The sequence below is a fragment of the Strigops habroptila genome, chromosome 2, assembly GCF_004027225.2.
Source record: "Strigops habroptila isolate Jane chromosome 2, bStrHab1.2.pri, whole genome shotgun sequence".
NCBI lineage: Eukaryota > Metazoa > Chordata > Aves > Psittaciformes > Psittacidae > Strigops > Strigops habroptila.
In genome coordinates, this window is record NC_044278.2 from 82,153,838 (window position 1) to 82,177,785 (window position 23,948).

Sequence of the window (23,948 nt, forward strand, 5' to 3'; positions counted from 1 at the left end):
ACATATAAATATAAATTACTTTGAAAACTTCTAACATAGAGTTAAGGTTAATTATGATGCCACTTTTTGACATCAAATAGACAATAAACACGGTTTAGAAAATATTTAATTTTATGAACAGCTGTTCTGCAATGTTTACAGTCTCTACAGATTTGATTTTTTTTGTAGCAGTAATTTACCTCTTGTGAAATCTGTGTTACTTGTTCCTTCTGATGTTCCAGATCTTTTACAAGCAATGAGTTTTGCTTTTCTAGCTGCAGTAACCTCCTTGCCAAGTGAACGCTGTGCCAATAAAAAGCAAACTCAAGTTGATTTTGTTCCAAAATATGCAAGAGAAATTCTCACATTTATACTTGACTGCCTTAATTTTTTCATCAGTGCTTAAATACTAATATATATAAACTACATAGTGAAACATACAGAATGGTCAAAGTTAGAGAACAATGAAAATATTACAAATTTTAACAGCACTGAAATAGCATTCCCACAGTTATGCCATTGTGATAGTTTTTACAAAGTAATTGACTGTATAATTTTTACTATACTACACAATTGCAGAAATCATGTCAAAATGTTTCAACTAATTATAAGCATTTATTTTTTAGCAACTTTAGGGAATCACTGTAATTGGCTTCTCCTTAAATAATTTTTAAAAAAGCACATTAATATACATTTTGTATATTTTGTAGTGGAACACAAACACAAACCAAAGGCAAAATTGTTTTGTCTGACATTTATTATGCTAAATAATTAAATGTTATTGTCATTTTTTAAAAATAATCTCCGATGGAGATCCACAAATTAACTTACAAGTCAAGAGAAAGGATTAGTGAGTTACTTAAACACCCTAGTTAAAAAATTAGACCCTCAATCTCTTGCATGTTTCATGCCCAAATTCAAAAGCGTTTATCATCAATTCCACAGCATAGTTCCATAGGCAGCAATGGAAAGAGTCAGCATGCAATTGCAGAGCCTATTTCCAGACATCTAACCTAGTCTTTCAGCCTGTTACTAATCATTGAGTCAATATGGCATGTAGAGCCTGACTATATTCCACTGAAATGGACTCCTGGATGATGAAGTGGAATGTACTCCAAACTCCACTGACTATACTGATTAGAATTAAACCAGTTATAATGGGAGGTTAGGTGTCTAATCTCCATGTTAAACCTATGATTAGATGTCTAAATTTATGTATTCTGTCATGAATCCTGCATCTATGTAGGATTCAGCAGCTTGGTGGCTTATTATAAAAATTTTATCTAAAGAATTTATCCCTGTAACCCTCCATGTTTAGGTACTTTAGTCACCAATTTATTTCACAACATGGGAAATTCAGAGCTCTAAAAGGAGGAAGATATACAGGGCTAATACCATTATTTAGTGTGCCTTAACCACTGGACTAATGGCTCTCTACAACAATCTATCCTTCCAGTCAAATGTGTGCCATTTTTCAGGAACTTGTATATTGAAGAAAGGGAGAAGTCACTCCAGTGCAGATCTTAGACTCTCAATGCATACCGTCCATAAACTGAAAATGTAAGACTGTTGATCTCCAAATAATGGCTAGGAAAGTGTTAACCAGTTCTTGACCATGATACAGTATTTATAAGAGTGTAAGTGGTCTAAAGCAGACCAACAGAGAGATTCTATTTACCCTTAAGGTGAGGTCTAGAGTGTGTAAAGCTAGATGAGCGTACAAACTTTCTCTGAAAATTTGACCAGTCATAACCTCCATCTTCTCCTCAGTAAAAGGGAATACACTTTCAGATTTGGCAGAAGTCTTAACATTCACCTCTGTTATAAACCTACCCTTTCATAAAATCTTTTACTTTCGCTTTATACGAGAGCAATCCTTAAATTCTCAATAGACTACACTATGAGGCTGGTTTCTAAGTTCCTCCTACAAGGAGCATTAGACTATGTAAACAATGTAGTAGACTATGTAAACAATAACTGAGAAAAAGAAACCAATTCTCCAAACAAATTGTTTGGATTTTTATTTAGGAGATACGAGACGTGTGTTAAGAGTCCATCTAGTGAAAAAGAGAAATGAAACACTTCTCTAACTAGTTAGGGATCTTATACGTTAGCTATTAGAGTGTGAGGGGAAACTTGGATACCTTCCCATGACAACGTTAGGAATGTAGCCTGTCATAATTTTCCCAGCTACAACTATTCAGTGAACTTGACTTGAATTTGCAAGTATTTAAACACAAGTATGTCTTTCAAGTATGCTTGTCAATATGTTTTTTGACTAGTTTAAATTACAAGCGAAGGGACAAAGGAACTGATCTGCAAAGACATGTTATTCTGGAAACTTTGATTCTGACTATACTAGAAAATTATGCAGTGCTCAATAATGTGATAATTTATTGTTAGCAAACCACTAGAGTGCCCCTGGTAGTATTCTGTCATTTACTCATTAACACTCTTGCAAACAGTTCCTAAGCATAGCTGAAGAGTTAGCGTGGGCAAGTAAATCATTGCCAATACATAGTTCACATGCAGCTAACCTACACTGAGATTTTAGTTTTATGGAAGTGGGCCATTTGGTCTGGATGCTTCAGAATGGTCCCAGGCATATGACTACATGTGTACGGTACCTACATCCAAAGTAATTAAATAGTTGTTTCTGGCAAGTATGCAGAGGTATAGACCCCACAATATACTATGCTTGAATAGGTTTTGTACAGAGTTCCAGAGACTGAAGTGCATTCTGTGAACTTACAAGAGCTCTTCATTTAGGATGCCATTATGTCTGGAATTAAAGAGGAGATAATGGACTTCAGAAGAAGATTATTCACATTTGTAACAGATTCTCTTTCCTTAAGCAGAGAGTAGAAAACATATCTGTTTCTTTTATGGCTCTAAACATAAAAGTTGGTGTCACAGAGACTTTGCTTTAAAGCTTAGGGAGCCAAAGGCATCACACACATTTTCTACATGGCAGTTTTCCTTGAGTCAGAACAACAGCAGGTAAACCATACACAGACTTTTACAGCTTTTTTAATCTTTTTAATTTTAAAAGATAAAATATATCATATTATAGAGCCACTCCTAAGCTCAGAAAGTATCTTCCAAGCACATCTGAAATCCTGGCTTATTGATCATCAGATTCACCATTCAAAAGTGATTTAGCAGAATTCTTTTGTATGCAAATGATCTAAACTGAATCTAATAAGGTGAGGATCTAACTGAAACTCAGAAAAGTTCCCAAACTACTGACAGAGGAGGAAGGAACTGAAGTTTTAGGAAATGATGCTATAGAACTCTCAACAGTCTCCTAAAAGAGACTTGCAACAGGGTCACGGAGGATTTTTTTGGTGCCCTGCCCCCCTTTTTGTTTTCTTCAATTTTAAACAATATAAAAAGAAATCTTACAAGGAAATAATCTGAAGACGCTTAAGGATATGAAAAAAATTAAGCCATGGCAACGTTAAGAACTACATAAAATCTTTATGATTTTTGTCAGCAATATGTAACTCAGTGCACAACAGGTCTAATCTGACTGACAATCATATTGACAGCACTTACTTAAAAAACAAATATAAAGGACAGAAGAAAGAGTATGTGGCCTATAAATCTTTGTTGCAAACATGAACAGACCATCATTTGCCCTTAATTCTCATCAGTAACTTTTTATAGAATAATAGAATGGCTAGAGTTGGAAGGGACCTTAAAGATCACTGGGTTCCAACCCCTCTGCCATGGGCAGGGACACCTTCCACTAGATGACGTTGCTCAAAGCCCCATCCAACCTGACCTTGAACACTTCCAGGGGTGGGACATCCACAACTTCTCTGGGCAATGAGGGCAGCCTCACCACCCTCACAGTAAAGAATTTCCTCCCAATATCCAATCTAAATCTACTCTCTTACAGTTTAAAACCATTCCCCCTTGCCTTATCACTACTTGCTCTTATAAAAAGTCCTTCTCCACCTTCTCTGTAGGCCCCCGTTGGGTACTGGAAGGCCGCTACAAGGTCTCCCTTGAGCCTTCTTTTCATGTTACACCTTCTTTGTCATGGAGAAGGTGGGGATTAAGAGGACAAAACCAACTAAACAAACTAATACTTGTAAAAAATAGCCACACATGACAAGAACTGCACTTCCAGCTCCTGAATGCTAGAGATGTGCACTGTGAAGCTATGGTACATGTTCACCCTGTCTTTATACTCTTCTTTGTGTGTCTGCCAATGATGGTGGAGTTTCTCATTTTGGTAGAAGACAGTGTGGCCAAAGGCTACCACTACCGCAAATTATGCAGTTGACTTTCCTGAATCCTAGGTTATGTTTTCTTTTTATACTATCTATACATACGTTTAACAACAACAACAAAAGTTTTGTTGTGGTCACAGTTTAAAAATACTATACATAAATCCACATTCCCAGTGTTCCCAGTGAGCCATTCAAATATCACTATTATTTCTTAAAGACACTGCATAATATAAATTTATTATTTAAAAATTACTATGATCAAGAGGTATGTTACTCAGCCTACACATCATTTTCATCTATTTATCAAATGGTATAGGTAAACTGAATAAATATAATTGGAATCAGATCCTGTATTTGTAAAGATGAAATACTGGTGCTCTGAAACCCTGGCCTTCCTAATTTCCTGACAGATGTGGTTTTGTTACAATTACATACAATTATTTTTAGGATATTAAAAACTTATTTGACATATTATTATATAAATGTAAACAATGTAACTAGTCTGTTTTTACAGCTGTTTAGTTTTATACAATTAAAATTCATCTTTCTGAAAGGCAATGAAAAAAAATCTTTACATGACCTAGAAAAGTATGTATATTGCTCATTTATATGCATATGCCACATTAACAGGTCCTAGTCTTCATTCTATTCCTGCAAACTTAAGTCATTAAAAAACCTCTTTATGTTTATTAAACTAGCTGGATTCTAAGACAAAACATAATGCATCTATTTTCATTTACTTTATCTTGAACAAGTAAATTCAGGAGGCACTTTTACCTTTGTTTTAGTCGTCTTTTGGCTGTTGTAGGAACATTAGCGCCATACCCGTATGAGAAGAGAACCCTTTCAGCTTCAACTTCATCTTCCACTGTAAAAAAATTTGCAGAAAGGTACTATTGAAGAACGTAATTACAGCGCAAGAACTTAAAAACATATGAGCAATTCTATTTATAATTATATACACGGACAAACATTTTTCTAGAAGCTAGATTTTCAGTTGGTGTAACCTGGACTTGAGTGGAACAATTTTGTTCACAGTTAGCATCAATACAGTGCCATACATAAATTTCTTACAACAGTGGCAGGCTTTTCACTTTTTTTTTTTTCTGATTAATGTAAGACTTACTCAATATGAAAGTAAAAGACAAGTGTCCTTGAATAGTCATTCTATTGGTATAGTCACAAAATACATACTAATAGCATAGGTTTCATTCAGCAGTACAGGGTTAGGTTGCTTAGGACTTTTTCTCCTAAATCCTTTTTCTGTGCATACATGCAGAAGTAGAAGAAGATAAAATTAGGGAGTGCTTAAGCCGACTGGACGTAAACAAGTCCATGGGACCAGAAGGGACACACCCACATCTGAGGTTGCTGAGGGAGCTGATATCACTGTGAGGCTGCTCACTTTAATATATGAAATACTGTGGTACTGAAATACTGATAACCTGAAGGAAACAAATGCCATATCCATCTTCAGAGAAAGGCAATGAGAATCTTATGTTTATGCAAAGTAAAAGCATTCAATATAATGTCTCCCTCCACAGATGACTGATTTCTGAAAACATATTTCTAAGGATTTAAAACACATAGGGACTGCTTTGAAAAGAAATCCCAGCAGCAGCAAGATTCAAACATGTACAGATTTTAGTATTTCAGCTTGTGTAATTCAGGTTTCCTCTCTCGTAAGATAAAGTGGACAAGAGGAAAAAAAAAAAGAAAAAACAAAGTGTGTATGTGAAGTAGGCCGGGGCAGAGAGAGGGGGACAGAGAAGAGGGGAAAAGGGGAATAAGAAGAAGGGGACAGCGGCAGGGCTGTAAGTGAGGGAGCATAAGGGAGCACCAGCCCAGGCACCACAAAACAGCTTTGATGAATCAAGTAGTTGGGAACAGGAGAAACAAATTTAGGAACTGACGTGATAGTCCTGACTCATCCTTCCTAATGCTCAAGTGCCTCAAAATCAGAAATCCCTTCTCTCAACAACCTGCACAACGCTATAGCTTCCTCACTTGTCTAATACTCTTTTAATGCTATTTTAAACAAAGATTCTTAAAAAACATTTAGAAAGAAAAAAGCCTCTAGTAGAGCACTTGTAATAAGTCACATCTCCAGTTACAGAAAAAACAATTCCAGCAAATATGACAGGAAAAAGTTTACTGATGTGGCAGTACAAAAGCACCAGAACTTCAGATTTTCAAGGCTTAGTTATAATGGGGAATTCTCCAGTGTCTTCAACACCTCTGGTTCAGAAAAACATAAAAAATAGTTTAACCTGCCTTTGTCTTCTTTTTGGTTATAAATTCAGTGTTGTGTGCCTCAAAAATGTCAGTAAGATTCTGCCCTATAAATTCATATCTGTCAGTAGTGTCCACGTAAATGTCAGATCATGAAGACAAACACAAAGAAATTTGGAAATGTTGAAGATATCAAGCCAAAGTAATGTTCTGCATCAGCATGTGCTTCTTTTATGTCTTTCCAGGCTCTTCGCCTGACTTTGTGATGTAAAATACACATTTTACAAGTTAGGGGACACTTATTAACAACAGTTTTTTACACTACTTAGCAGGAAAAAATAACATTATATAGTTCAACTCCCTTTTCACACCAACAAAATGAGAAAATAAAGTCGCATTTTAACAGAAAGTACATTTGGAAACTCTTAATTTAAGTCATGTTCTGTAGCATAGAATATAAATTGTAATTAAAATACATACTTAAGAAGAAATTAAGAACAATTTAGTTCTGTAAAAAACTTTACTGACGTCCTGCGATACATAAGAAAACGTAAATCAGTATAAATAAAAATTCTGCATTCTGAACTCTACCTCCTCCTTGGAAAAAATTAAGGTGAGGTCCAAAAATTCTGTATTAATACATAAATACTCTTTAGGCAAGTTTATGTATACAATACTTCAAAGAACACGTTACCAACTAGAACATAAACATGCATATAGCAAACATGCTTATGGTCAGACTGAAACCTTTGGGTAGTTATGCTATTCTAACAAGTATAAGCTGCAGTGTACAAAATTAATAAAGTATGTGCAGTCTACTTACTAATGATACCCAGACATCACTGCATCCCAGTAATACATACTTTGCTCTACACTACTGTTTATATACAGAGCTTATTCAATTATCTTCTACTTGGAAAACATTATTTACAATTTTTCTTTTTCTTTTTTTTTTTTTTTTGATGAGCAAAGAAACAGAAAGGGACAAGAAGATATATGAATTAGTTTGAAATCTTAAAATGTTCTACCCTGTTTACACACAGGTTAAAAGACTTGAAGATTAGAGTCTTAGTTTCAAATCAGAAATTACTTGCTTTGTGGATTTATTTAGGCTGAAAATCAAACGAATAGAGATTTCACAGAAATTCTGCCAACCAGAGAAAAAAATTTTCAAGAGTAATCAGGCCTGAATTTAATCCAGGGTTTAATCCATCTGACACAAGCAACTACTCAATGTCTAATTATTATTAATTCAACACAAGGAAGAGCTTTTTTTCTCCCTAATTCATTCAAAAATTCATATTAATCACTGCACTGTATTATGAAGCCTGTAATTGTCAACAAAGAGGGTTTCCTGATATTTAAAATATATTTAAATAGTAGGGGAATTCTAAAAACCATATCTAATTATAACGGATTATTTGAATAAGGAAATGAGAAATGAGGAAAAAAGAAAGTCTAGGATGATTTTTAATATCTATATTTCTTCATTCAGATTTAATACATATTTACAAATCCATTTAGAAACCCACCATTAATATTTTCCATCAAAGTAGTCACTGCATCTTAATTTTCAGGCATAAGGAGGGAGAATGACAGGCACTGTAATACTTTCCAAATGCCATGAGAAACAAGACAACTTGTCATAATGCCAGAAACACCTACAGATACAACATAATCTGTGACAGAACTTACTTTCTGCTGTCTGCAATATTATCTCATCAAGCTCTTTTTCAAGTTTTTCGTAAGTATCGAGCCTTGCTTGAAACTCAGAATTCTGTGTCTGAAGCTCAGTAATTCGTGTTTCACTAGAAGACTGAAGACTATAAAATTCTTTAGTAAGCACCTGTCAGAATGAACAATGGATAGATCAGGGAGTCAGTATTACAGCTATTTATGAAAGAGGCAAAATATAATACATGTAAAATGCTTAGCAGTACGATACTAAATATTTGATGAAACTTTTGCACAGGAAAGATTTAAATATTTAAAAAAACAGTTATTTTTTTAACTGTATTATCTTGCACTTAGTACACTCTCAGGTCATAACACTTATGCCTACCTCCTAAGGCCTTAGTAATTCTAATGATCTCTCTCTTAAAGAAGCTACAAGAATTTTAAAGGAGAATTAGGAAAAGCACTGTAGCAGCAGTCAAACAGTGGAAATGCATTTATTCTTGTTGCTTTAAATAGATTCACATATCAGTTATCTATTTAAAAAAAAGAAGAGTCCTTTACAGAATGGTAAATACATGAATATCAAAATTTGGTATTTAAGATATACAAGATTCTTATTATTTATTTATAATTCTTTATTTTCTTATAATTCAATAATATTACTTATTACTGAAAGGTAATATGTTTTATTGCTATTAAGATTTAGGACTAATGCTATTAAGATTCAGGACTAATGTAAATAGTAATCCACTAAGCTTAAACAAAAAAAGCACATATTCAGAAATAGAAGTTATGAAGGTCTTTATAAGAACTAAAGCTTGATATAGTGCTTGAAAATAGAAAACAGCATTGACAACAAAAATATTAGAAAACCAACTGGAATAAGAAAATTCTTGGTAAGTAAGTGATCTATACACTTTGCAGAAAAATTCCTAACAGAACACGTAAAGTAATAACTAAGTAGTACTGTAGCTACATTTAATACTAACTTCCCAAATGTAAATCCCTAACATTCAAGATGACAGTTGAATATAGATCTTGAGATATAGAAATATACGCACAGTGTATACAGCAGTAATACCGGATTCTCTGTCAAAACCACCAAAGAATGCACAATGCTTAAAGAATCAAGCCACTCAAATATAAAAAGATTAGTGTAGTGTCACAGAAGAATACATGTATAGGTTAAAATCTGACAACATATAAATTATCTGTTTCCTAGTTTTACCATGCATAAGAAGAGAAACTATGCTGAAATTGAAATAAAACCAAGAGTTGCTTCACAAAGCCACTGTGGCTGAGCCACAAGATACTCGTAACTACACTATTAAGATCAATATCCTATAAGAAGAGTAAGAAAAATCTTCTTAGTACATTGATACTATATATAAGAAAGGAAATTTTAAAATTAAGAGTTCAGTCAAAAGGAGCAAAAGTAAAAGCTTCAGACACCAAATACTTAAATTCTGCAAGAACATTTCTTAATGAAAGAGCACTGGTTTCAAAGCTTTTTCTCTTTAGAGAAAAGAAGTGCCAGAAGTGTTAGTAGAATTGAATGCCAAATATTCAAGATGTAACAAGATCAAATAAAGATCCAGAAAGAAAATGGAAATATAACTCAGATTTAACTATCTTATCAAAGTTTAGACATGCCTGTGCAATTAAAAATTTGTTTAGCAACCTCAAAGTCTAGCAAAACTGGCACTCCTAGTGCTCATGACAACTAACCTCATCAGCCAGGATCTGAATGTCCCAATACAGACAAAACAAGAAATTACATTTTATCTAAAACTCTCTAATTGTTTTCACTTTAGTTCCTTTTCATAAACACCATAGGCAGGTTCAGCACTAGAAATGCAGGGACTTGAAGAACAGCATCCTTCTGCAAAAAATGAAGACTGCCACAACTGGCATTTGGAAAAAAAGGATTTTATTCTGTCCTGTCCAGTTTGTACCCTGACATTTGTTTTAGACATGCATACTGCCAATCTCATTTAAATCTCACAAACTGGACTCAGTGATATGATTTTGGGACTAACTTTGCACAGGTGAAGTATTTGTTTTTAAAGTAAGTTTGCTCTGCTAAATAGAATCATAGAATCATAGAATAGTAAGGGTTGGAAAGGACCTTAAGATCATCTAGTTCCAACCCCCCTGCCATGGGCAGGGACACCTCACACTAAACCATGTGGCCCAAGGCTCTGTCCAACCTGGCCTTGAACACCGCCATGTATGTTCTTTGCCACTTTTTCCCCAAGCTTTTCTATTTTACATTCTAATTGAAAACAACTATGTAATGGCCCTTAAAGTGTCTCTTTACATAACATACCTCCAGCTTTCTCTGATATTTCTCACATTCCATTTGGCACTGTGAAAGATTCTTAGCTGTTTCTTGTTGCATGAGTTGTACATGTTCAGTTTCAAAGGACTTTAACTTACTTTGGTGAAGAAGTTCAGCTACTTTGCTTTCTGTGGCAAGCTGCATTTGTCTATATCTAAAATTTAAAAAAAAAAAATAAAAAAGAAGTTTTGATGATTCAAAAAACCAAGCTTAGAATACATGCTAGTTCTGCTCATTACAGGTATAAATTTCAGACGTTAATACAGCATTTCTAAGACTTTAATAGGTGTTAGTATGCTTATCTATGTACCTATTGTAACCTGTATTTGAAACATCATTAGGAAAAATCAATACTATTATACAAACAAAACACAGTACGTGGAAAATTCAGTCCATGACTTTTCTGAATATGTGGTTAATGCACAATGAAATGGCAATGACCTTACATTATACCTTATTTTTAAAAAATGTTAGATTAATGTGAGTCTCTTTCTTGGTGCACAAATGTATGCACATGAAGTCTTTTCATTGGAGAGATACTAAGGAGATGCTGTCTCCTGTCTTCACCATCATGTGTTACACGTGATAGGGAGAAGTGATATTAGGCACCAGTGCTATCAATGGTGCATCCCTTGGGATTTCCCTTTGGGATACCACACACGCCAGCTACACTGCTTTTTCCCATACACAAAGATATGAAGAAACGTCAGACCTCATTGGTGTATTAATTTCCACAGAACCACAGGTCCTTCTCAAAAAGCAAAGATTAAGTATATTTTCGAGAATATCACTATCATCAGGTAATTATAGATGAAAGAAAAAATAATCCACTTAGAAGAGGACTTCATTCATTCTACTCATTACAGTTAACAGGCAATCTCAAACAAGAGTGGTAAAAAAGTTTGTTGATAGAATACTAAATTACTGGACAGTAGAAAATGAGGCTGATGTGAAGAAAAGTAGAAAACCTTATGAATCTTAGCATTAAATAATTCAAAGGAGATATATGCAAAGTAAATCATAGGTTGCAAAAACGATCCTAACCACACGCATACAAGGATGAACTCCTAGCTGACTGTTCTCATTCGCAAGTGAGATCCTGGGGTTATGCTAGATAAACCCATGAAAACTTTTGGCTCAGTTTTAAATAACAGTCAAACCCAATATTTTGCAAATTAATGTGAAAGCAATAGAAAAAATACAGAAATCAGCACATCACAGTTCCATGCTGTTGCCTACACACTGAATGCTGATGACCATACTAGTATCTCATCTCACAAGGAATTTAATAGAACTGGGTAAAGCATCAGAGAAGGGTAACAAGGATTACCTTTGTCAACCAGCAAAAGCATGCACTTCTGCAGTTGCACTGTGTAGATGAAATTACTTAAGCAAGCTAAGGCTCTACAACTTGGAAAAGAGATGGCGTAAGGAAAAGGAAGAAGAGAGGCCTGTAACATCATCATGAGGGGCATGAAAAATAAGAATAGGAATCAACTTTATTTTCCAGTAGATGAATGAGAAGGCATATAATAAAGCTAGCAGATGCAGAATGAAAACAAATAGAAGTCATTCTCCAAATATGAAAGCTGTGAAATTCCTTATCGTAAGATGCTGTGGCTGCTAAAAATTAACACTTACTCAGGAGGATACTTAACAAACTCGTAGCAGTGAAATCCTTTGACAACTATTAAATGCGAGACTGTACTTCTCACATAGAAGTCACTTAACTACAGATTGTTAGAATCGCAGATAAACCTTTACTCTAACCCAGCACGGCTGTTATGTTAGCTGTCATTTGTCAAATAGCAGTTGCAACAACCACAATTCCATCCTATTTAGTACCTGATCTCTAGGTGGGATTGAGAGTGTTTAACAAAAGCAAAGGGATTACTTCAAATATTTTCCCTGAGGATTTCAGATGTAGGAATGTTTCTAAGGCACAATGAGGAAGCAATTTTCACTGGAATTAACTGGAACGGAACAAACAGGTGTCATTATGATGCCCTTTATACTCACTCTGTAGACATCCGTGTATGAGTAAACAGTCCAATGCATGAATGAGATCGTTCCCACACAGGCTGCATGAGCTGAGCAGACATTGGAAATTCTGCCTACTGAGCTCAGGAAAAAGCCGCTCTTTTTACAACAGTTTTATTTTCCAATATTTGTTTTCAAACAGTTACTGCACCCAAACTGCTAAATGCCAATTATCTATCTGGTTATCGACTACTGCTGTCAATTTTGCTTGAGGATGCTTTTCAAGTGCTGATACTTAAAGTATCACTGCTCCCTGACTGTATGTTCTCATTTTCATTTTACCACACAAAAATAGTTTCAGCACTCTCACATTCTCCACACTCTGTAGATGATTGGCTGCAGACATGACACTAAATCTGTTCTGCTGTGCACATTGTTTACAATCCTGGGAAGACTGTTCTGCTCCAAAATGAATAAGTCCTCACAAAGATACATGTCATCCAGTCAACTGATGTGCAGTGCCACACACAAACAAAATTTATCTAAAAGTCATATTTATTGACTGTCAACAACATATTCATATCTTCAGCCTTTACACAAAATAAACAGCAATGCCTTCCTGTACACAGCTTCAGACCTTAAGTTAGTCTGAGGTTCAATCGTCTGTTCTGTACAGAGCTTACACACTGGACACATGCATAAACATAAGCCAATCATGCTTCTCTGGACCTATTTTCTACACTTTCTGCAAGAGTCCATAGTTCTCTGATGATTCTGTAAGTCTACTCAATCAGCTGGGTGTTTCCAAAGTGAGCTTATCAATCCAATCACGAACAGTAACTTCAGAAAGCTTCGTGTACTTTATTTTGGAAATTTGAAGTAGCTTACATGTGCATGATCTGTTTTGTACGGGTAAGGTTATGAAGGGTCAGTTTTCTTTTGACTTAAGTACACTGTTGAGCTCACTAGTAACTCCTCCAGTGTAGTACCATTCATAGTTTCTGTGTCATATTTGCTTTTACTTGGCCAGATAGCATCTCTGATTTCTTGTCTACTATTTCAGCACAAATGTGTGTGCATGTGTGTACAGAGTCATGTAAAACAATGTCAAAATACATTCCTTAATCTGCCTAGATGGTCTCTAAGGGAAAACAAAAGAAAACAAAACCACCCCATGCTTTAATACTACTATTATGGGGAAAAAAAAAAAAAGGGAAAAAAAAAAGTGGAATGCAGGTATGCAGGATTTTTCTCCACCAAGGAATTTTAGCAAGCTTGACATAGTGAGAGAGTAGAGGCTTTTGTCTCACAGAAGAATGAGGGTTCTGACTGAAAGAGAAATTACAGATTGAGCTAATGAAAAAAATGGAAAAAACCCTACATGTAAGAATCAGCTGGAATGAGGTCTCAATTTTGTTATGTCACTGTGCCGTTAGGATGACCAGTCGATAATACCTGAAGTTTGCTAGAACAGAGCAGCCCAATAGTTACCAAAAAGGTTATTTCTGAAGTAGAAGAGAAAATATTCAGAGAGGAACTTAAACTCTGGTTTGCAAGGATGGTTTTAAGATTTATTTCAATCAGAGCAATCTGTTTTTGCAAATGGTAGAAACGATATAATAACTTTTCAAAATGTGCATACGGTGAGAGTAAACTGAAAGATTTCATGGTAAAATCATCTATTAATCTGTATACTGAAGTATGGCAGCCAAATGTTTTTTTGAATGGAATAATTACAAAACACATCCAGCACAGCATAATCTAATATTGATATTCAAAGATTTTTATCATATGTGTGTAAAGTGTGATTTACATAACATTTTCAACTTTTTATAAGCATCCCATAAGTACTGAGATAATAACCCTAATCCATTTTTACCTAACAGAAATAGACTCTCTTTTCTTACCATTGTCTATCCCATTGACAAAACCTGAGCAGTAGTCCTCAATAGTATAACTGAACAATAAAGTACATTAGAAGACAATAAATTTGTAAAAGTAAGCATTCAAGCTTATGTAAGCATTCAAGCTTTCAAGCAGCAGAAAATCCTACTATTAAGCTTATTAATAGGAAAGAATGCCAAGCAGTAAATACAAATAACATCTCCCGAAGGAAATCCTACCAAAAATATAAAAAACACCACCCCTTTTTCATTTTGCAAACTTGATTATATCAACCTAAAGCTCTTTCATATATACTTTAAACATTATTTTCAAATTTAAAAATGGAAAAAACCCCCTAAGTTGTGAAATCATCCTGACTCTACAGATGGGTCAGTTCCAGATCTAAGATATTTAGAGTAATTACAATATACTCTCCTATTTGTATAAATGTCTCTGCTTTGGTTCAGTGCCAAACTTGCAGAAAAATCCAAATGCTACAGACATTTCCTCCCTAACCTGTCCTATTGCAAACCTCCCACTTCTAGCCCCAACATGTCCTCTAATGTTCCTGCCCTCCTCCCTCTCTGTTCCCAGCGCCAGACCAAATTTCTGTTTTCATTCCTTCTACTCAGGGCATCTGTCTTTCTTCTCACCTGTATTCCTAGCCTGTTCAGCTTCCATTCCTATCTTATAGCCCTACTCTCCATCTCCTGGTTTTCTTTCTTTCTGTTCCTATATCACTCTCATAGTTGGGCATCCTTCATCAAATCCTACCCATGCTTCTTTCCATATGAGGCTCAAATCCCAGTTTAGCTTCCTCACCTTTTGCAACTGAGTCTGGCTGTTAAGGCTCCCTTACTTCCCAACAGCCCAAAACTAAGCATGAAAGTACTTTACTCTTCATTGTGCTACTTGGAGTCACCGGAGGAGTAACAGCAGTCGGGATAGACCTAAATTAAAATCAGGCATATTGCAGACTGTGCATGCCCCATCCACACATGTAGCAAACTGTGAGACTCCAGTTCAAACATGAGCACTCAAAGGATCTTGTTTTCACTGGTTCTATTTTTGATCCTCAGCACTAAAAGCTGGTTGGCCTGTTTCTGAGCAATCAAAACTTTCCCATGAATTGAGTTCACACACTACCCACTACATAACTGAAAACGTAGGAACTCTGATCCTTAGCTTCAAACCCTTTCATTGCTCATCTTCTGAAACACTGAACATAAGTCTGATGAGTCATAGATCTGGCTGGTTTCATAAACTGAAAATCTGTTCTAATATTTACTACAAAATGGGTAAAAAAGCTGTTGTTCTTCAATTAAATACACATATTTTATGGAGATTGTTACACTAACTTTATGACCATTTTCAGTCTTTTTTATCATTTATTGTTTCATGAATGTCTATCAAATATGTTAAATTATTTCTAATATGGACTAAAATAAAAGATTGCTTAGTAACAACAAATCTAAATACCTCCAACAAAAAAAAAAAAAAAAGCTCTGAGGATAATGATTAAACAGAAGATGAAGTGTGCCATCTATAAATTGTTTAAACAATGAAAAATTAGTTTGCTGAAATAGTTTAACTTAAAATTTGTCTTCCTCAAATGACATGCTGAGATTTTTTTCAGCACAGTATTCCTGTTTTAGATTGTTATTAAAAAAATTCCAGAAACATATACTTCAAATTCTAAGGGTAAACATGACTTAACATGCAAGTTCTTGCCAGATGTTGCATTTGCTTCGTATCAAGTAATTAAACATACAGTACTTTTGCATGTGGTTTAGTAAAATCTGTTTGAGAGAGAAAGCTTAGAAGCTTTGTTTAAAGCTGCTTGCTTCAATGCAGATTTTTGTGTTTTGCAGCATTTTAAGCATTTGTTATGTATTGGCCTCTGATCCTCATTCTGTCAAAACAGCTTCCTTGGTGGCAACACTTCCACATACTGTTTTGCAGTCTGTAGGAAGTGCTAGTGCCAAACATCCTGATTCGGCAAGATAAACAGCTGTTTTACACAACCTGTACTTTCAGGACACCTAAACCCAAAATTACCTATGCAGTAAGTGGAGCTCTTCAGTATGTAGAAGCCATGTATTCTTTCTGCCCTAACCAGACTAATGCCCAGTGTACACTGGATGGGACACTCTTCCCTGCAGTCTCCAACGAGAACATGCAGACTTCCCATATATCTTTGTGCCTTATGCCAGAGAAAGATAGAAGTTAGTGGTTGCGCAGATCTCACTAACTTGTAACATGACTGGTAAAGAGCAAAGTTAAAGGTGGGGTTGTAGGATATACATATGAAAGGTACATCTTGATGAATTACTATAAAGGTAGCTGCTTATCTTTGTGTTTTTTTCCACTAGTACAGTGACCTAATTACCATAACGGGTGTTCCATCTCCTTTAAGAATCGGAAGAATGAACATTACAAAAGATGAGTCTGCTTTAGATATATCTGCTAAATCATGCTGATGGCAGTGACGGAAAGACATCTTTGTTTCCTTGTCTCTGGACTATGCAATTGTGCTTCCTTTTATTTGACTCTGACTCTGTGAAATTTAAGATTTGCTCCTGCACCGAGACACAGCTTCAACAGTAATGGTAAAGATGGCTTCAGCCTAGTCTAGCCTAGCCTATTGCTTGGGAGTTATATTTCAGTCATGAGAACTTCATAATAAACTTTCTGTTAATCCTGGAGCTCTGAATCCAGCCTTCCACTTCCAGAAAGTGCTCGCTTACTTTTGGGCTACTGTAGAGAACATGAGCAACTCCTGTCATGCTTTTTTTTTTTTTTTTTTTTTTTTTAAATGAAACAGGATGTGGTTGCTACTCTGTCTTAATTCAACGCTGCTGACACATGCTCAGTTTGCTCATAGTCACTTGCCTAGACTGTTATTACGTGGTTAAAGTAATCAGCATCTTGACTGAGTTAACTCTTTTGTTATTTGATTCAATGAAATATATTCAAATAATTTAACTGAACTTTATCAGTATAGAGCTATTAATTACAGCATCCTTAAGGAAAAAAAAAAAAAGGATCTGAAGAAACTAATAAGCATATAATAAGGAATGGAAGATAATTCCTGTTTCCTCCTCAAAAACTGGGTTTTTTTAGATACATAAATAGAAGACCAGAGTAACCCCAGTAATTTTTCAGATTCTAATGGTAGCTGCTTTTCTCTTTGCCTATACATCTTAGTCAAAATACATAACCTTTTATTCTCATTTATGTTTCTGAGGATGATGAATTCTAAATCTAGGAAAAACTGTACAAACATGATACATAGAAATCATCAGCATTGGTCAGAGAATACCTCTCGGATCATTTTTTTTCAGGAGATGTAGGCACAGAGATAGCTAGTTTGTTAATCAAAAAAAAGGAAATTATCACCTCACAACATCCTTTGAATAAAACTTCAAAAGAAAGATTCCTCTTTTTCAAACAGAAAGGCAATATATTAAATAAGTTCTCTGAAACCTAGTGAAGATATACCAAAGGAAATAATTTCGTAGAATTCTCCTAAGTACAGGACAACAATCTAAGAGAGAAACATAGCCAAGCTAAAGGACGCAAACAAAAGCAGCTCTACCTCAAGCCAAAAGCAGTCAGAAGAAGCTGCACAGTTCTATTGTTTCTGGCACAGCCCCAATACACTGCACAAAGCTATCTCTGGCATCGGTGTGCACTAGCACATAAAATGTCCAATCTTGAAAGTATGAGAAACATGCTGAACTGAGGTGGAACACACGCGGACAAGCAGCAGAATAAAGATGATTAGATGTCTCATTGCCTAAATGACATCTTTGCTCAAATAGATTAATGCTCCAATTTTTTAAAAAACTTCACTTTGAGGTGATAGATTGAAAAGGATCCCTGCTCTGCAATATGGTTTTGTCTATTACACAATCCAAGAGAAAACCCCACAAAGTATATTTATTAAAACCTCATTATGTCTTTAGTCGCACTTTCTGTGCACACTATGGCATCTCAAACCACCAACTTTATTAAAACAGTATTTTTATTTCATGGTTTACTTCAGTCCTTGCAAAAATTGCCATGTTAACAGAGCTGAATTTTGTACTAAATCAACAAAAAGTCAGGAATAGTAGACAGACTTATTCCCTAATAATGTATATTGGTTGGTATAGAAAATAATGTGAATTTTAATTGTGAGAGGTTTTGATATGAGGAATATATAACACTGAATTACCTGAATGAAGAAAATGCCAGCAATTTCCTTGGTATAAATACTCAAAAAACCCCAAAGCTGAAACAAAAGTAAGACTGATAATCAAATAAACTTGACATAACTATAACTAAACTATCAAATTTTCGTGACATTTTTGAGGTAAACAGTTTATATTCCCAATATGCTGTAGATCCTCTCCAGGGAATAGACTTTTTTCTTTTTCTTTAATTAATCAATCCACACTAGTGCCGTCACCATGAAAAAGAATACTGCATCCAAATACACATGTGCATGCGTAGGTATACACACATACACACAAAATCCAAACTGAATTCATAAAACCATCCTTGCTAAAGCTAGGAGATGTTTTGACTACTACTTTTTTTTTATAAATATCTTAAGTCACAAACGTTAAACCTCTGCAGATACTGAAAAGAAGCTACTGAAAACTTCTGATATACACATATTGGTAAAATTAAAACCATAAACGAACACAGGGAAGATGATTCAAGGAAATAAACTGTTCATGTTGACAAATTTTGTTACCTATTCTACAACATTAACAATACTGAAATGTCTCTTTCCTTTTAACAAAATCTAAAAAGTACTAAAACCACAGGCAGCTACAAGCAGAAGATGTTTGGAATGCCATGTACCTCCTTAAAACAGTCAGAAATGAACATACAAATATTTAAGGTCTTAATTCCACAAATTTCACTCGTATGTAATTAGTAATATCAAACCTAAAATTCTATTCTATATAGTTATGAAAACAAGGAGGTTTTTTTGATGACCAGCAAGGAAAAAATAAAAAAAGAAAATGTCATCACTGAAGCTTCCCAGAAAATGACAGGAAGAGAAATAAGAAAGCAGGGACAAATCTTTCGAGATAGGACAAAGTGGAAGACCATCAAACAAAGCTCCTCTGACATCTGAAAAAGAAAGATATGTGCAACTACTGTATGAACAGCTCCCCCTCCATTTTCCCCACTGAAAGTCTGGCAGAGGAGGTCATAAGGTTAGGGTTCAAACTGCCATAATTTAGCAAATGATTGGTATGTCCTTTATATCACACATAACAGGTTTGATCTCCTGATAAGCTGAGTTCAAAGTACAGGCATACCTTGTTATCTGTCAAGGATATATTCCTAAACATGCTACAGTTAGCAATGATGGACAGCAAAGCAACTTTTCCCCTAAGAATTAATGTAATGGAGGGCCTTGGTGTTTGCAGTAACTTATGAAATAAACAAAATCTAGATACAAGAGGCCAGCATATTGCTCCATATTTTTCCATTTATTCCCCAGCAAAATTACCCCTTAAAATGAGATCTCAACAATGCAAATGCAAAACAACATTATTGAATAATTCATGTTGGAAAGGATTTCAGGGGGTATCTAGTACAATATACTGCTCAGAGCAAGTTCAGCTATGAAATCAGACTAGGTTGTCCCAGAGACCAGACTGAACAAACGCCCTCCTCAGCCTGTCCTCATGGGGCAAGTGTTCCACCATTCTGGTGGTTCTCCACTAAATTCAATCCAGTTTATCATTATGTTACTTGTATTGGATGTCCTCAGACTGGACATCCCTTGATATCTTGACTATTCTGCTGCTAATACAGCAGGAGTCAGCCAGGAGTCAGCCCAGGATGCTGTCAGGGTACACTGCTGGCTCATACTGAGCTTGCTGTTTACAAAAAGACAAGGATGATGTGTAGCTACACAACTTGCATTTCCTTATTAGAATTTGAATGCTACATAAAAGGTATTTAAATATTAAAAACCATGTACCAAAGACTACTATAACTGTACTTTCAGCAGCTGTTTTATAAGTATGATACTAAAAAAATACATGGATTTCCATCTGTCTTTCAGAACGTAAAGGAACTTCCATTAAGCAGCCTGCAGGCCATCAGGCATGTTTCAGTGCAACCGGGCAGCTTGGGGAAATTTTTGTTAGAAGAGCAAAGGACGGAAAGACGTGATAACAGCTAGCAGAGATGGGTCTTACATAATCACAGGATACTATAGTGACTGACAGTCAAGCAGTGGGTAGGGGCAGCATTACTGGATCTGTCTTCTTTCAAGTCTAAGATATGCAGTGATAACAACTGGGACTCCATTAACATTACCATTAATGGGAAAAAAAAAGGAGATAGCGTGAAGAACTCTCTTCATTTATATGACTTAAAAATCAAGCTCAGCAACTGCAGTTCACCTTTAGAGACAGCTATCAAATAATAAAATATTGTATACTAGCTGGGTTGTTTCAGGTCCTACGATGTAGATATCTGTGTGTATCATTAATCCAGAAATGAAATGGTACAAGTCCTTCAAATCCATCAGAGAATCTTTCGAAGATATTGTAAGAACAATAAACACACTTAGAAAACAGCATCAATAATGTAAGAGAATATGGAAGATACTCTTACAGCCCAAAACAAAAGGAAGGAGCTACAGTCACAATCTGCACACTCTTAAAAGCTTCAAGAAGAGTAATAAATGAGTCCTGAACAGATACATCACTAAGCTGTTTATGACACTAATGAAACACTCTCATTTCTCTTCATTTCTGAGCAGGAAAAGGTCGAATGAATCGAAGTGTTCTTTCTATAAAGCAACCTATCCCAATAAATTCTTCAGTTATCAAATTATCCTATATTACCTGCTGAGGCATGTGAAAAATTAAAATACTTCAAAAATGCAGTAACTATTTTGAAAAATAATCAGTTAACTCCAAGCTGTCTCCACTTTTGAGCACTTTCACAACATACTTTTCTGTATTTTATCAGTTGTCTGACAAGTTTAACAATATTTTTAGACAGACACAACTTTGCTTTTATACAGCTTTTCTACTTTTACTACTCCTGAATTTCTTAATTTGAGAAGAGTAGCACTGTGGGAAGCAGTTAAAAAAAGAGAAAAAATTCCAGGCTTGAAAAGAAGAAAAGAAAGTCAGAATTGACGAATTAGAGGGTACATTAACAGGCTTTGCAATACAAGTTTCAAGCATACCTTCTAACAAGTCTTAGATGTGATATAAACATCACCTGGCTCCTGAGAGATCACAACAAAAAGCACTGAAATTTATTTTAGTGAACGTATAATTCTTAGAATAATCGAGTTTTCTGTTTCTCTGCTTCTTCTAATTATGCCCAGCTCTCTTCTCCCTCCCTACATATTTTTGTATTTGTTTTTGTACTTTCCTCCCGTTTTCTCCATTCCCTCTCACCATTTAAACAATTATTTCTTCAGCTTAAGTATCACAATTCCTGCAATAACCACATCTGAGAAATAATTTCCCTTCTTCTTCTTGTAGTGGACTGTAGAACAAATGTCTCTTCTTCTGGGTTTTTTCCCCTAATGGGACTGGTAGACAAGACACTCCTGATCCTCAAATATTCCGTTCCAACTGAGTATCTGGCGACTATAACCTTTTCTTTTTAACTTTCAGATTATAGTGCATCATATTTTCACTGTGGAATAGAAAGATGAAGCTCCTACTACCCTGCGTATTCAGTGCTTGTATCATTTCATCCCTGACAACATCCATTCTTTCTGCTAGGAGCCTTAGAGTCTACATCTACCACGCAACCAATGAAGCAAATGAAGATGCAATTCTTGTACTCACTGGAAGAGTTCCCTCTAGCATAGCCATATTGTTAACATTAACCCCGTCGATAAAAAGGAACCCATTCACTGAACAGTATGTTAAACCATTGCTTTAACCCTTTGTATTCTTATGGTTTACAAGAAAGACTTCTGTTGAATGGGGACTTAGATGTAGATAGGAAAAGCTTATTTCCCTTTAAACTTAGAAGAATGAACTGTTGCACTTCAGTCTGACCATGCCAGTTACCAGGTTTGTGTGAATACTTAGGTCATGGCTGAAAAACAGTTGTACTTCAGTTACCCTTATTTTGTGTGATGTGCAATTCTTTTGCCTCTTTTATTACAAGATTGTTTTAAGTAGGTGGAGGTGTTTAATATTTTTCCACAGTATTTTAAACTCTGTTCCACACTGAGCTCCATTTTCAGAATTCCATTCCTCCACTGTTAGAAGTCTGAACCAAGTTGGAAGCAGACTCTAAGCTCAATCTAAAACCACTTAATAGGCTAATAGTTCAACTTGCCTTAAGTCAAAATGGAGTCAGTCTCTCAGAAAACAAGAAAATCTGCTTACTGTCAGCTGTTCTTGAAGACGCAGTGTTTGCAGGTACATGACACTGAAGAATGCTTGTCTTAGCAATGCTAATGGGGCACACAGTCTAATACTTTGCTGTTATATAAAGGGGGTGGAGTTTGGCTCATATTTTCACTTCTTCCCAATCTCAGAATTCCTGATAACCATAAATGGGAATTCAAAGGCAAGCAATAAAGGGGGCGCACTGCAAACATGCATATAGAAAAAAATACCTTAAAGAACAGTTACAGGTAAATTTGATTGCTGCTTCAGGACACCCACAACATTAGTGACTCCAGGCTGTATTCCCCACAAAATCACCATGAGTACGGCTAGGGAATCTTCAGTAACAACTGCAGAATTACCATGCTGCAAGCAACCCTTGCTAAAAGCAAGGGTTTCAGAAGTTACATCAGTACAAATCTAACCACATTACCCCAAAAAAGGGCCAGTGACATAGCGATAAAAGAAGTTAAGAAGCTGAACCCAGGACACAGACACTCACACGTTAACAAGTACTTTCTCATCAGGCTACCCAATGCCTGTGATGAGTAAAGAAAACTCTACTTCTGACAATCTAGCAGTACTCCTGATAGGGATCTGCAGCTTACATGACAAGACCCAATTTCAGAGCAAAACTTTCAAGAATACTAGCAGTCTCCTCATCTTCTATGTAGAAAGTCTTATTATAAGAACTTTACTAGTTATATTTCCATTAGCAGAATCCCCACTGTTACAGGTGTCGGGGATTTACCACACAGATGATTCTGGTCACCAAAAGCAACACAGCAAAAATACTCAGCAGCTTTCATAGCTAGGAAATAAAAAAAAAAGCCCTTCTCAAATTCATTCCTAATTCATCCAAATTTGAAGAGAAAGATTTACACCTACAACTTCCTGTTGGTGTCTAAGTTAAGATGACCAGTCTTGTGTTGCCTCCAAGTTCTTTGAAAAGAGCTCTTAAATTATCACTCCTCACTTCATCTACCTGGGAACAAGCAATTCTATTTGCTAATGTGTTCAAGACTCCTGTCAGTTGATGAACCAACTCCATTTGATCAGTTATTCCTAAGTGAGAAGATCTCATTTTGATATTTGTTAGTAAATGATATAAAAACAGTCACCCCATAATTATTCATATAATGATACTGAACTTACAGGCAGGGGACTTTGTGAATATTTTTCCTATTCTTAAGTTCCAGGGATAGGAAAGTGTAAACTGTCCTCCAG

The 23,948-nt window shown here is 35.5% G+C and overlaps 1 protein-coding gene across 5 annotated transcripts in view; it reads right to left on the reverse strand.

Annotated features, from left to right (window-relative positions):
* Window positions 1–23,948, reverse strand: part of PIBF1 (progesterone immunomodulatory binding factor 1) — a 118,895-nt gene that overhangs the window by 38,679 nt on the left and 56,268 nt on the right. For 4 of the 5 annotated variants that reach the window (XR_003990271.1, XR_003990270.1, XM_030477527.1 and 1 more), the window contains 4 exons: window positions 10,459–10,624; window positions 8,148–8,298; window positions 4,998–5,088; window positions 180–282 (listed from right to left, as the gene is read on the reverse strand). Coding sequence is in view for 3 of the 5 variants with exons in the window: in XM_030477527.1 (XP_030333387.1) it covers window positions 180–282; window positions 4,998–5,088; window positions 8,148–8,298; window positions 10,459–10,624 (511 nt within the window). In the remaining 2 variants the exon portion in view is untranslated. The remainder of the gene's footprint in view (window positions 1–179; window positions 283–4,997; window positions 5,089–8,147; window positions 8,299–10,458; window positions 10,625–23,948) is intronic. The other variant, XM_030477526.1, reaches the window with a different exon arrangement.